A 14,674-nucleotide genomic window follows, 5' to 3' on the forward strand; every position below is an offset into this window, starting at 1 on the left:
ATTCGTGTCAGTTTCAAACTAGAATATTTCTCAAATAAATTTTAAAAGTACACATTTAAACAATTCGTAATTATTTTGTAAATAAAAATCATACTTAACGATATGCAACGAATAATAAGAAACTATGACTTTAAGCTTTTAAAAACATATGTCGTTTAAACAGAATGTCTTTTCAAAAATGTATATTTATTTGAGCAAATGATTTAAGGATGTAATAATTTATAATATATATAATATATATAATGAATATATTATAAATAATTATAATATTATCATCGTTTCTTTTATATACATAGAAAGAAGGTTGAGTATTTATTATTTTTATTTTTTCTGATTCTCTACAACGAAGAATATGTTAGCAAAAATATAAATAGAAAATACTTAATCATGTAGTTCAAAAATTTTCTCCATGTCAAAATGAAAAAAGACGCCAATGTATGAGTTAAAAATTAGCATTCGAACAGGATATACACAATTATGATAATCGTTTGTGATAATCTGAGAAAAATATTGCTACCGATTTTATTCCACTTTTCATCGGTTAATTACATATATTTTTTAAACATTTTTCATAAGAAAAGAAGAAATAATTACAAGCAAATGCATACAATTAAAAAAAAATATATATTATTGGAAAACAAAAGTAAGTGGCTAGTAATATACGTTTAGCTTCAATTCTGTACACGTTAATGACATAAAATTTTTGACGATGGTGCATCAGTTCATAGTTATAACGTTAAGTAGCTAGTTATAATGCATAGTTATAATGTTAGTAGGATAGAAAAGTTCAGTTAGATGGCACAAAATAGGTTACAGAAATCACTAGTGTATAACTATGTTTAATGTCATAAACATTTTAATGGGACTTCATTATTACGATGAAAAGTCTTTTATAGCTTCACGTAATTCTCGCGAACAATATTACGAACTTGTACCTATATTACCTGTAGTTTCCACAGGATGTAAATGATATAGGTATATCAACCAAATACTTTATATCACATTTTGTTCTGATAGAAACTTTGTATAAACGTAAATTCAAATTCTGTTCTTTTTTCATATCAAAAGGTGTTTTAAAATTTTACAAAAATGTCTGCCACACGTGGAATTAGTATCTGCTTTACTAATGGCATTAATTGTTTCATAAAATAAAATTACTTTACTTGCTTTACTAATAAAATTAATTATTTCGTAAAATAAAAAGATAATGCTTGTAGTCGTGAAACTTTGCAACGTTAAAGGCAGTGTATTGTACATTATAATAAATAAACTTTATCCGAATGTCTAAAGGCAGTTTTCATAAACTTTTAATTTCGATAAAAGCTTATATCTGTGAAACAAAAATTTCTGAATATGCATTAGAGGATAAGTTTTTCTTATATTTAAGCAGGTATTATTCGACTATATATACTAGATCATTCGGAATTTATTTGAAAATGGATTAATATTAATTAATAAGAATGACTGTTTTAAATGTTTTAAAAAGTGTTTATACAATTAGATTTTTGTTTAGAAGGAAGTAATTTTTATACCTAATCATCTTTTAGTTATTACATTTTGGATAATGTTCTTTACTTTCATCACTCGTTGTATACTATACTAAAAATTATGAATTCAAAGTGTAAATAAATAATTGTAAATGATATTTAAGTCTTAACATTTTTAAAGAACTGTGTTTATAAACATTTCTTTCCTAGTATTTGAGAATTAGGATTAATAGTAAAACTTCTTCCAATTTAACAAACATTGGTATATTTTTATAAGCAAATATTTATTCTGCAATGTTTATCTTGCAATAAATTATGTTTTACGAATAAGTGGTTTTAATATTCAATTACAATTGTAACATCTTCACTTATGTCCAACTGATCTCTATGAAGTGAGTTGTACACGAAGTTATACACGAATTCGAACATATATGTACACGTATATAAAGTCAACCATATTATACTTACGTTTATTTCCCATTAACCATATTTTTGTATATATGTTTTATAAATATTCATGAACTCACGAAGAATTATAATTTCTATTTTTATTCTATTTATAAATCTCAAATCAATCGTTGAACCTAAACTCACTATGGTCAAATAACCGGTGAATGGAAAAGAAGCAGAAGCCTTAAAAATGGAATAATGTAATAATGAGATTTTAAGAAAATAATTATACAAATATTGGAAGAAAAATCGTGTGGACGAGTGATTCAGGTGAAAACGTTGAATTTTTAACGAAAGTTTAGGAAACAAGGATTTAGACGATAGTGTAGGTCAGTGTTAAAGGGAATGCTATATCCTTTTTATTCCTAACTTAGCAGTGCTTGTTGAGATTCCAAAGAGGTGCTATTTTTCTAACATCTTAGGTTCTTTCCAAAATATTCCAGATAAAAAGTCCAGATAAAATTCCCAATCTGTATATATCATATATAAATATATACCCACATATATACATATAAAATTACAAACCTTTTACACACACTAGATTTAGCGTTAATTTCTATATTTCCTTTTTCAACTTTCTAGAATATAAACACAATATAAATCATACTTAATATAATATACCATTTTAAAACATTTATATATATATATATATAATGCAATACAAGGAAACAGTTCACACTCGAGCAAACTGCGCAAGATACACATTTTATTAGTATTTAACCCTTTGCACTAGAGAGGCACCTTTCAGTCGCCATTTGATAAAATTTCGAAACTCGATATTAACCTTTTGCACTCGAGAGGTGAGCCTAAGTCACCGTTTAATCAAACTCCAAAGACCCACGTTAATTAACATATCAAATCTAAAATAACCTAAGATTGCATAGAATGTCGAAATAAAATAATTTTAAGACTTAATTTATACCCGGTTCCTTATTTACTGTTTCAAAAATATCCTCGACGTTACAGCAGAAAGTCTTTGAATTGCTATTTCTCTGTAAGGGTTAATTAATATATCAAATTTAAAATAATGTAACAGTGTGCGAGGTTTCAAAATTAAATAATTCTATGCGTTAATTATTATACAATTTCTTATTTATTGCTCAAAAAATATCATCAGTCTTATAGCAGAAAATTTTTCAAATCGTACTCTTTTCTAGCCAAACAATCGTCGAGCGCAAAGGGTTAATAATATAATTAATTTCTCCAAAATACACGTAAATCACTCTTGTGAATAATGAGTGCATCTTACAGAATTTCTTTAAACGATAATCATAAATTACAAGCTCAACATCCATCAAAAATAATTATACAATTTATCCGTTTCACGCGCTAATAAATAAAACTGGAAATTTATCTGGGAAAAAGAAAGAAATCGTTGAAAATCCTTATATAGGAATTATAAGAAAAGAATAATTTCTCGTGTTCACATCATGCATGTTAGATTATACCCGGTTAACACGTTGAGCCTCCGGCGTCGGTCCCCGGGGACCGACGGTGGACTTTTCGTTTGGACAGCATTGGTCCATGGGACCGACAGTATTGTAGAATGGCGAAAACTGGTTGGCCAATTTAGAAGTATTGGGATTATGAGTTTGTAATTGTAAAATACCTAGGATAGTAGGAATTGTTTAGGAGGCAGCAAAACGACGGTGGTAGATAACAAAAAGTATAATTTAAGACTTATTCTAAACGCCATGTTTATTGATTCTCCGTTAGAATTTTTTACCCTTTTAAAAATTACGTTTTCCAATAATTTTGTTGACACAAAATCTTCTTGTTTTATTTCATTTACAATAAAGTTATTACCTTTCCGGCACTTTTTGATAATATTATAATAATCTTGGGAGACAAACAGTAAATTATTTTTTTTAATGACATTTCTATCACGTCAAAATCTCTATTATTTGGTAAAAACGAATGTCCTGATATTAAGAATTTGTGATCTATGATTTTCCAAAAACTGAGGTTAACTTGTTAAATATTAATTAATTAAAATTACCTTCGTCACTGCCTTCGGACATTATCAATAATAAATATCTCAATTTAAGTATAAATGGACTTAGATCACTTTCAAAATAATCATGAAATCATAAATAATATTTCCCACTCGCTCTTACTTTTGAAAAATTTCAGTGTAAAGTATTCCATGTATAAATCTGAATTACATGTTTCAACACGACAAAAAAAGCTGATAAAGAATAAACATAATTGCTTAAAAATTAATCGAATTTCTAATCAGTTCTGTACCGAGGAATCGCTACATGGATATCTAAAATTATTAAATAACATATAAATATTGCCATGTTTGAGAAAGCGTTTATTGGGCTTATGGGTTCTAATTGTAAAATAACTGCGATATATATTGTAGGATGGCGAAAACTGGCTTTGAGACACCGAAAATTGACAAACAACAGGAACAGAATAACACAAACTCAAAACTCATAAAACTAATTTAACTTAGGAAAAGAACACCAAGGTAACGAAACAAAAACGCACAAAGACGCACTCTAATTTAACTCTCTTTCCAACACCGAGCGACTCACGCTCGTGCTGGTCACAATTGATTTCTAAGGACTCTGTTTTGGTCGTCAAGGGCCCTGCTTTTGTGCTTTTCTTAACCTACGCTTCACCTCCCCGCAGGGACCACGCAACTTAATTTTGTTACCCAAAATAACTTTTCCATTTGCTTCTAGAAAATATTGATCGGTTTATAATTTGTTTTTGTTGGTAATGGCCGATTCGCCATTTCTTTCCGAAATGGTATCCTACAGTATCAAACTTAAAAAATAAATGTAGTAATTTTAACAATATTTATCGAAACACTCTAAACGAAAATATAGTTCGGTTGTGCATGCATTACAAAACGTGACGCTGTCTTGCATTCAGATAGCTGAAATTCAATAAAAAAATATCGGTGCTGGACTGAACGTTAAAATTTCGTTTATATTTCACCTTTCTACCCGTGGGAGCGAAATTTTCTATCTATTCGACGAGTTTGTCGTTATTACGTAGAAATTATAATTCGGAATGAGCTGTAAAATAAATAAAATGTTATGCGTGATCGATATAACAAAAATAATTTGTTGAAAATTTCAGTGGGCGTGCGGGGGTGACTGGAGTGATGGGATGGGGCTAGAGCCCCATGGAGTTCGGGTAGACCCGTCTCCGGCCCAACTCCCCAGCCCCCTCCGCCATCGATATCGCCACAGCTCCTGCCAGCGTCGCAGAGGGCCGCCTCGATCGCGATGGAGGCCTCTAATAATCAACAACAGAGGAAGGAGCCACGCGTTCACAGGCCTTGCGCCTTCGACAAGGTATTTTCCTCTTCAGCCTTACTTCCATTACCGACCTCGCATCCTTCGAAATTAATCGGAGTAACAACACTGCGCCGTAGTATACTTAGTTACAGCGTAAATATCGATATCGCCGTAGTCATTTAGATGTAATCACCGGGACAAATGTATACGAGGATAAGTTCGAAATATGAATTTAGTACTTTAAAATAGGGAGAATTTTCTTGCGGGAGTACGCTCGCCAGCGCTTCGTCCGAGAGATATTGACTTTTAAAGTTATAAGACTTTGGTATAGTTATAAGAAGCATACTTGGAGTAGGAAGTATTTTTTGTTTTAAAGTCCTAAATTCATATTTTAAGTTTGACCGTTTAACTCTCGGGCATCCTAACTTCTCCGTAGCGCTTTGTTAAACTCTTCGACATGCTCAGATAATTCAGCCGATGTTAAATCGTAATGTAGACTCCCCGGATCTTCCTTAATAACCTTTAAGAGCGTTCCAGGAAGTACGATTACGAAAAGTTTCGCGATAACTTTTCCAATTTCTCCAACGTCAGATATAGTTACGATACATGTAGAAGATGACATGTTTTCAATTATCCAAAGTCAACTGTTTTCTCTTTGATACAACATTCAAAACTAATAATCCGTTTGGCTCAAAGCGATTTCCCGACTGCAAAGTTCTTTTCCTTCTGATCCTCCTCTTACCATACGTACAATATAATCTTACGTGGCTTAACTTTTTCCTATAATACGATACAGTGCAACAGCTTGTCTAATTTCCCCCATCTTGGTTTCTTACTAACGTATACTCGTCATGGAGAAGTGGCAGGATTTTGTGTCACGACGAGTATACTCGTCATGCGTAAAAAGTAGTGACCATTGGCTATTTAAATTGTAATTTTTGTGAAAAATAAAACATATTCTCAAATTTCAAGATGTTTAGAATATTTTGAGGCCGGGTCGGAATAAAACAAACAAATAAAAAATATGAATAATTTGAGATGAACTCATGCGTCCCCGTATGCATCGGCTGAAACAGCTTATCAGTTCGCATAACGAATTTATTTATGCGCGATGATAACGTTTTTTAGATGTAGCGTAAAAGGGGCAAAAGCAAAAGTCGGAAAGCTGATTTACGATAGGGTTCCTTCAGGGATGGTCCGCCACGGGACAAATGCGTGACGCTGACCAGGCGCTGAGCCCATTGATGGCTGCTGGCCCGAAGTTACCCAGCTATTTTTTGACGGTCACTAAAATTCATAGATATCCATAAAAACTAACCAATAAGAGAATAGATGTTAACGAAATAAGTAAATATTAGTAATAAAATTGTCAATTTTATAAAATAAACTCATCTTTTTGATCCAATATTTAACAGCGACACTTACTCTGTGATTGACGAGTATACTCGTCGTCGCTCGATTTTCGCGACACATATAGGTGATAACTGGTTAAATGCCTAGATATAATTGCGATCTTGGATAATCTCGAAAATTTTTCCCCATATTTCACGCACAGTTATTTTGACGCAGGGACGTGCGACGTAACCCAAGGATTCGAAAGAATTTATGGTTTAGCGTTGTTTTCGAATGATTCTTAACCTTTTGCACTCATGAGCGTGTTTCCATTACCCCTAAGTAGCTGCAAGAAGCTTCTCTGTGCTGAAGTCGATAACATTAGCAATGATAATTTTATAATAAAAATGAAAAATAATAGAAATTATTTTATAATAAAAATTATTTATAACAGAAATTACAAAATTAACGTCTAAACTAACGGTATGAAACTTATATTTCGGTATTTCGCGCATGGTTGCGTTATTTTAAGCTTAATATCGGCTATTAATTTTTATAATTTTGTCAAGTGGCGACCTAGAATCGTCCCTCCGCTGTCGAGAGTTAAACTATTTAACTTTCAGGCATCGTTTCATAATTTAATCGTTGGAAAGTCATGTAGCGGGATCGTTCGGTTCAGCTTTTGCGTCGAGTGCCACAGTATCGCGATGCGCAGTTTATAGTGCGTCCTGCTGCAACGCCTCCTCGTTGGCGGTCTTACTGATACTCCAGATGAACAAAGCGCAGTCGTGCCACTTGGCATTTTTCAGCATAAATCGAGACAGGCGCGATCGTGCCGCTTGGCACTTTTCCATAAGATTTTTTTCAACCACACCTACCACTTGAACGGTTAGGAAAATCCCCGAGGGAAGGTTATATCGACTCGACGTTTAATCCTTTCAGTGCTGCGAATTCGTATATCCGTTTCGCAAAATCGCGAGCAACGAGCTGCGAATAGTGTCACGGATGATACGGGTCAACGATCAACCCTTCGAATCCGATGATTAATTTTCGAATAAATTGGATTTCTGCAGGTTGTCCCATTTAAATCGGCCCAATCGAATGTCTTCGGAACTGTGGGAAAATAATAAAACTAGCGTTTTAACACTAGAACCACCGATCTTTAATGGGTACCTAACTATACGCGCACGAATTATAGTAATTGCAGCGATACGATGAATATGAGTGACTATATTGATTACAGTTCTTTCTTAACCCATTTGCATCATGGCCCTACTTGAGGTGCCGTGTCCAAACATCCGCGACGTTCAACCAACGACAGGCCCGTATCACCGCACGCAGTCGGTCGTATGTGCAGTAAATGACTTGGGAATTCTTCATGGAGTTTATTTAACATGGTACTTTTTAAAACAATTGATACACGATATTACATCGCAAACATTGCATTTTACATTTTTTTATAAAAAAGGAAAGGAAGAAAAATTATTTTATAAATAAAATAAAAAATAAAATAAAATAAAACACGAGCAAAACTTGTTAGGAATATAATGAACCGATGTAGGTGAGATGCTCACAAAAGGGATAGTCGCATACGAAGAATATTCAACGACTGATAATGAAAAAAAGTCACAGCTCGCGGATTATTCCGCGCTCGGTGATGGTAGACTGTCGTGGTTTGCGGATTATTCCGCGCTTGGATGCAAATGGGTTAATATGAGTGGATACCAATTTTATTCTTAAAGCAGGTGTATGTGTTCGGTGATTGGAAAAAGGAAAATTCTGGGACCAGTCATTTTGACTGGCTTGGTAGACCTAGTGTGAAATAGAAGAATAACCCTAACCCTTTGCGGTCCGGACAGATTTCGTCAATCGTTCATCCGCTTAGTACCGTTTACTTTGGAAAACATTTTTCAACTGACTAACGCAACATACTTATGAATAGATGGATGTATAAAATAAAAGTTTAAGATTTTGTAAACATTATTTTTCATTGTCCACAGCTTATAATTTACCATTTACCAACCACCGGTTTTCTGTCACAGGTTTCACATATATTATACGTAGTCTCTCTTCTGCTACCAGGAATATTTCGATCCGAACATACTGTGCAATCTTTGTGTTTACGCTACAGATGCAGTGTAATTATATGTAATGTTCCATCTAATCGCTGTTCCTTGTCGCTGGATGATGGTCGTCCTGTTTTTGTTGTTACACGCAAGTCCCCAACAAATCTAGCAAAAGTTCTTCTCTAAATTTTCTGTGGGAAATCTTCTGATTGCTCGAATTAACAGTAGATGCTTCATACGAAATAAAATCATTAACAATAGACGCTTCCAATCCCTAAAGAAAGAGTTTTCTCTTATCTTAAACGCTGTGTCGAGTGACGCTCGACGTGGGACCGTAAAGGGTTAATATTAGGCTATAAAATAGGTTAATGAAATAACCTAAATATTACAATAGAAAAATATTCTTAATGGAATCATATACTTTTTAACACTAGATTACCGGAGATTGGGTATATACCTGTTTTGCCTGAAACGAGTCAATTTGACTGAAACATCAAAATTGAAGTTTTTTGAAAAGAATAAAATTTTATTTTAACCGTTTGAGTGCCAAGCGGCGCGATCGCGCTTCTTCTATTTTGTGTCCAAAAGTGCCAGCGCTCTGAGTTGCGAAGCTGACAATCAGCGCGCTCGGTTGGTGAACGCGGAATATGAGAAGCGCCATCGCGCCGCTCGGCATTTTTGGACACGGAATATGACAAGCGCTGTCGCGCCGCTTGGCAAATATCGATTGGGAAACAATAATGACCCGTGGCACTCAAACGGTTAAAGAAACTTTATTCTAAACAATTTTTACATGTATATTCTGTTTTTAAAATACATTTTCTGCAGATTTTTGCCAGGCAATACGACCCTCGTTCGACAGGGTTGGGTGACGGTAGTTGGGATTAGGCTAACAAGGGGCCTGTCTCAACGTAAGTCCGCACGCGTGGCACCCTTGGACCTCGGTGGGCTAAGGGGCCATAAACTAGCAAATTGACAAGTTCGAACATGAAAACTCTCGCATCAGATTGTTTACAAAAAATTTGTATGCACGAGAAATAAGTTACACGTGTCTAAAACGACCAATTTTAAAAATATTTAACGAGTCAATTTGACTCACATCTGTCAAAATAGGTATAGCACATATGGCTCTTTGGAAGTAAGGAGTGGGAAGGGAAGGAATTAGTATTTGTATACATTTTATAATTCTATAAAAAACCAACATATGTTCTAAAAAAATTATTTAAATTTTTCTATATATATAGCAATAAAGTCGTAAATGAGTCAAATTGACTCACTCCGGCGATTTAGTGTTAAAATAGTAGGAAGTTATTGGCAATAAAATTGAAAAATAATTGGGAGTGCAAAGGTTTATCTTTTCGTTTTGTTATACCGATCGATGGAACTCGCCATTCTTCATGGGAGAGTGCTGAAGATTTTTAGTTTAGTTCAGATCGTGAAAGATCTTTGGTTTAGAAGATACTGTAATTTTAATGTGAGAGTATTAGTATTGTTTTAAAATTGATATTCAAAGCTATCTACACCAACTACAGTATAATGTACAATAAAATTATTAGTATTATCAGACAAATTAATAAATGTACAATATAATTAATGGTACCTTTGTTACGTTTAGTATCTTTTCTTTTACCAAGAATTTAGAATTATGGTTTAAATTTCTTGAAATTCCAAAGTATTTTTGAATCATATAAACAATTCATTTGCCATATAAATATTTCAATAATGGTGCGTACCTCAGAAAATTTTTAGTCATATTTATTCTATGTAAAAATTTGCAAATGAAAATTAATTCTTATTTAATTTTCTGTTCGTTGGATAATAACTTATTGAATTGAAAAATTATTGGTAAATTATGTAGGGTGATAGAATGTGGATGAAGTGGACAAGATGATTATTATTAGTAAGTGTATGGTGCTATGGTGATGACCACCATCTACCTCATTTATATTTAGGGTTTACCACTATTGAAATTTCGAGCTGGTCAATCTAATTACTTTTCTACTTTCATAGCCAATGATTTATCAATCTTGTCGTTGGTACTGAACATTTAAACTTTGAGCGATTTGTCATTAACAAAATATTTAATAATTTACGTACCATTTGTCAATCATAATAACAGTATTTATAATCTTCTTAAATTTCTGAATTTTATATTGCACTTTTCAATCAATAATTCCCTTAAATGTTATTGTACATTTATGTTTCATGAAAATTATTATTAATTAATCAATTATAGCTTTACAAATTGTAATTATTATTATTTTTAATTGTTTGTTTATTTAATTATTAATTATATTTAATTTAATTGTAACAATTATTATTTTTAATTTTCTTAAATTTTATGTAATATAAATGTTTCTGAATCCTGTATAAAATTATTACTATTATTATTAGTATTCGATGCATATATAATATATTAAAAAATATACGATTTTGTTTAAAAAATCAGAATTTTACTTTTATACGTTCTTCTTGTACCTAGAAAAATTTACATCAGATTACGTGCCACCCGATATTATTCGGCTTTTGCTGGAAACATGCATATACACTGATAAACAAAACTGAACACAGGATAAAAATTGTTAAAAGAAATTTCAAATAATTAATAGTTAGGTAATTTAAATTCCTATTATCGATCAGAAGTAAAAGTTTAGTATCGTCAAAAGTACAATCGTTTACTCAAATTATTAAAATGTATTTCTCCCTAGCTATAAATAATAATAACAATAATAAAAATTCGTATAAACACAATAAACACAATTTCATATATTTACAAGGAAGATACGATTCGAACAAAATTTTGTAAGATTGAATGGAAGGCGATATTAATACGTACATTTTATTTTCTTTTTAGCCATTGTAATTTGAGTTTAAAGAATGAAATCACGCTTCAAAAATCGATTTCCAAAATGCAAATCCCGAAATGGGTGAAAATTTTTCATAAACTGAAGTATTTTATTTTAATTAGTATTTTATAATCTGTTCTATAATTTATTCTATTCTATTTTATAATCTATTTCTTATTGTTAGTCGAAATATTTTATATTTTTAACGATAACTTAACGATATTGATTAAAATCGTTTTCCCTATCTCTAATTATTTCCGAGTTTAGAGCAAGATTTCATCCCTCAAACTTAAGTTATAGTGACTAAATGAAATATACGCATATTACCTTTGTTTATTGTACAAATCTACGTTGTTGAACTCGACTCAGATCTTCGTTGTAAAAATATAAATCCACGAATTTTTATTATCGCAGCTAGGGGAACACGTTTTAATAATTTTGAAAATTTTCTGTGTCCTACGATAACAAATATTGTAATTAACGCACAATATTTTTTGGAATAATTTTTGTCGTATGTTCAATTTCACACATCACTGATTATATTTATACGACATTATTGATAGCTTCGTAGATATTCGACTGGGTTGATTTCAATGAAACGCCTTGAATGAGAGAAAACTCATGACTTCAAATTTTTCGGTAGTTTTAACCCTTTTCACTCCTTTGTCGAGTGTGACTCGACATCAGTTTTCATCAATAATGTTCGATATAACCAGTATTTAATATTAATACTTTAATATTTAATATAACCAGTAAAGCAATATTTAATATAACTGGTAAACAAAATTCTTTAAAATAAGTAGCAATGAAGGAACCAGTCCTGTGTGTTAGTGGTGGATGAAAGTTTAATAACAACAAGAAGAACAATTCTTTATTGAATAAGAAGGATTATAAAACACTAATATAACATTTAAATATAATTAATTTCGTACAATTACTCAATGACATGACTTCTCACTATTATATCTCAATTACAACTAACGTATCCGAAATCATTCTCTTTTTTTTTCCTCATAAATTACATTGACATACACAATTCACACACACCTCAATCATAACACGCATACTCATTTATCATAATAACCTGAATTCATTACATATTCCAATCCCATGCATACTTGTTCCACTCATCCCAACACATATATACCTAAAAATCTATGTGACCACTACCATACTGTGAAGCAAATTTCAAAGAAAATACTTAAAATACTATAGAGTTATTGGCAACAAAATTGAAAAATAATTCACAGTGCAAAAGGTTAATAGTGTTTGGGACATAAATTCAAAATACAAATTACAACAATGTTTCAGAGCAATATTTAATATAATCAGTAAACAAAATTCTTTAAACTAAGTAGCAATAAAGGAACCAGTCCTGTGAAGCAAATTTCAAAGAAAATACTTAAAATACTGGAGAGTTATTGGCAACAAAATTGAAAAATAATTCGGAATGAAAAGGATTAATAATTTTGAAAATTCTCTCTATCCCACGATAACAAGTAAATAATTAACGCATAATATTTTTTAGAATAAATTTTGTCGTATGTTCAATTTCACACATCACTGTACGACATAATCGATAGCTTCATAGATATTCGACTGGATTGATTTTAGTGAAACGCTTTAAATAAGAGAGGACTCATAACGAGTTCAAATTTTTCGGTAATTTAAGATACAATTTACACTGTACACTTTCGCACGTGTATAAAGATCGATAATAGCACTGAATAAAAATTTACTTTTAAGTCTCTGATAGTCTCTAAACTCTTCTAAAATCTACTTGAGACTCTCTCGGTTTGTGTCGCGCCTTTTAACGCTGAACTTACTGCGACCTAAATGAGCATTTTCAAAATTTTAATTAAAAATTCCGTATTCAACGTTATCGTTTTTTATTTTATGTGATTTATTTTTCTTTTATTTTTTGTTATCGTTGATTATTTATTTTCGTGATTTTTCTTCTACTATGCGTATCATTTCACATTTTCTTTTTAAGGATTTTCTTCTTTTATTTGTTTATTTACCGATCATTTAATTTTAAGCATTCGCTCGTATTCCTATCGGTTATTCTAAATTTTTCGAGAAGTATATACGAGTATTATCGATTGCAACGATGAAACTGTATTTTTCAGAATGATTCGTCGAAGGTAGAAGGTTTTTAGGTTTTTCTAAGGGTCTATTGAAATGGCTACGATAAGACTACTTACACGCTACGTATGATGTAGGTCAGTTAAACGTTATTCCGATTGCCTTAATCGTGCTTTAAGAATATATTTCGAAAAATTTTTAATTCTGAGAGTTATCGAAGCTTTCACGAGGCAGTTATCGCTGAATTTAACTTCGCGGCTAAAATTTTAAACGCGTTTTTCTCCAAACGTCACTTTCCAAACTGTTGGCACAAATATCTGAAAAACTAATTGACCCATTTAAATGAATCTTTTTTTAGATTGTAGCATATAGATTTCCGCGAGCGGTAAATCCTGAATATCTTCAGATTTTAAGAATTTACTTATTTTTAAGGAGCGCAAGATCGCGAAGAAATTAATGGGAAAGTGATATTTAATTTGAAAGTCTCAAAGAAGCTTAAAATTTTAATCAGTTTAAAAATATATATTTGATTCTTTTTATTCGGGATTTAAAAACGAAGAATTAGATGTTCAGCTACCAAAATGTGGTAATTATATTTTTAACCCTTTGCATTCGGTGGTTTTTCGTTACAGAAAAATTGTAATTCGAATAGTAATTAGTAAAATAATAATTCCTGCTAAATAATAATTCCTAAAACTAGTAATTAGCACGTTAAACGCCATGCCGATTTTACGTGCCGTTCTGTTGACGCCATAGTTAGCCGTCATGCGGGACCTGCCGGGCCGTACGGACCAGCGGGGCCTGAACGGAAAGTGTAGCGTCGGTCCCTAGGAATTGGTGTGGAGTTAACGTGTTAATCCGTGAAATACCGTTTTGGTGGTATTATTACTCATTAGAAAATAGCATATTGCCGACCCTATAGTCACCAACTACGCGACGCCATCTATACACGACGGTGACTCTAGCCACGAAGTACGCGACGCCATCTACACACGACGGTGACTCTAACCACGAACTGCGCGACGCCATCTACACACGACGGGTGACTCTAGCCACAAACTACGCGACGCCATCTACACAGCACGGTTGAGTTTAGTCACGAACTACGCGACGCCATCTACACACGACGGGTGACTATAGCCACTAACTAC

General features: G+C 32.3%; 1 protein-coding gene across 2 annotated transcripts in view; it reads left to right on the forward strand.

Moving 5' to 3' along the window:
- LOC108546667 (regulator of G-protein signaling 7-like) overlaps window positions 1-14,674 on the forward strand; it is a 32,345-nt gene that overhangs the window by 13,391 nt on the left and 4,280 nt on the right. For both annotated transcript variants that reach the window (XM_017898876.1, XM_017898877.1), the window contains exon 2: window positions 5,034-5,251. In XM_017898876.1, coding sequence (XP_017754365.1) covers window positions 5,183-5,251 — 69 coding nt within the window. In that variant the 5' untranslated portion in view covers window positions 5,034-5,182. The remainder of the gene's footprint in view (window positions 1-5,033; window positions 5,252-14,674) is intronic.

The sequence above is a fragment of the Eufriesea mexicana genome, unplaced genomic scaffold, assembly GCF_001483705.2.
Source record: "Eufriesea mexicana isolate 0111107269 unplaced genomic scaffold, ASM148370v2 scaffold745, whole genome shotgun sequence".
Classification (NCBI taxonomy): domain Eukaryota; kingdom Metazoa; phylum Arthropoda; class Insecta; order Hymenoptera; family Apidae; genus Eufriesea; species Eufriesea mexicana.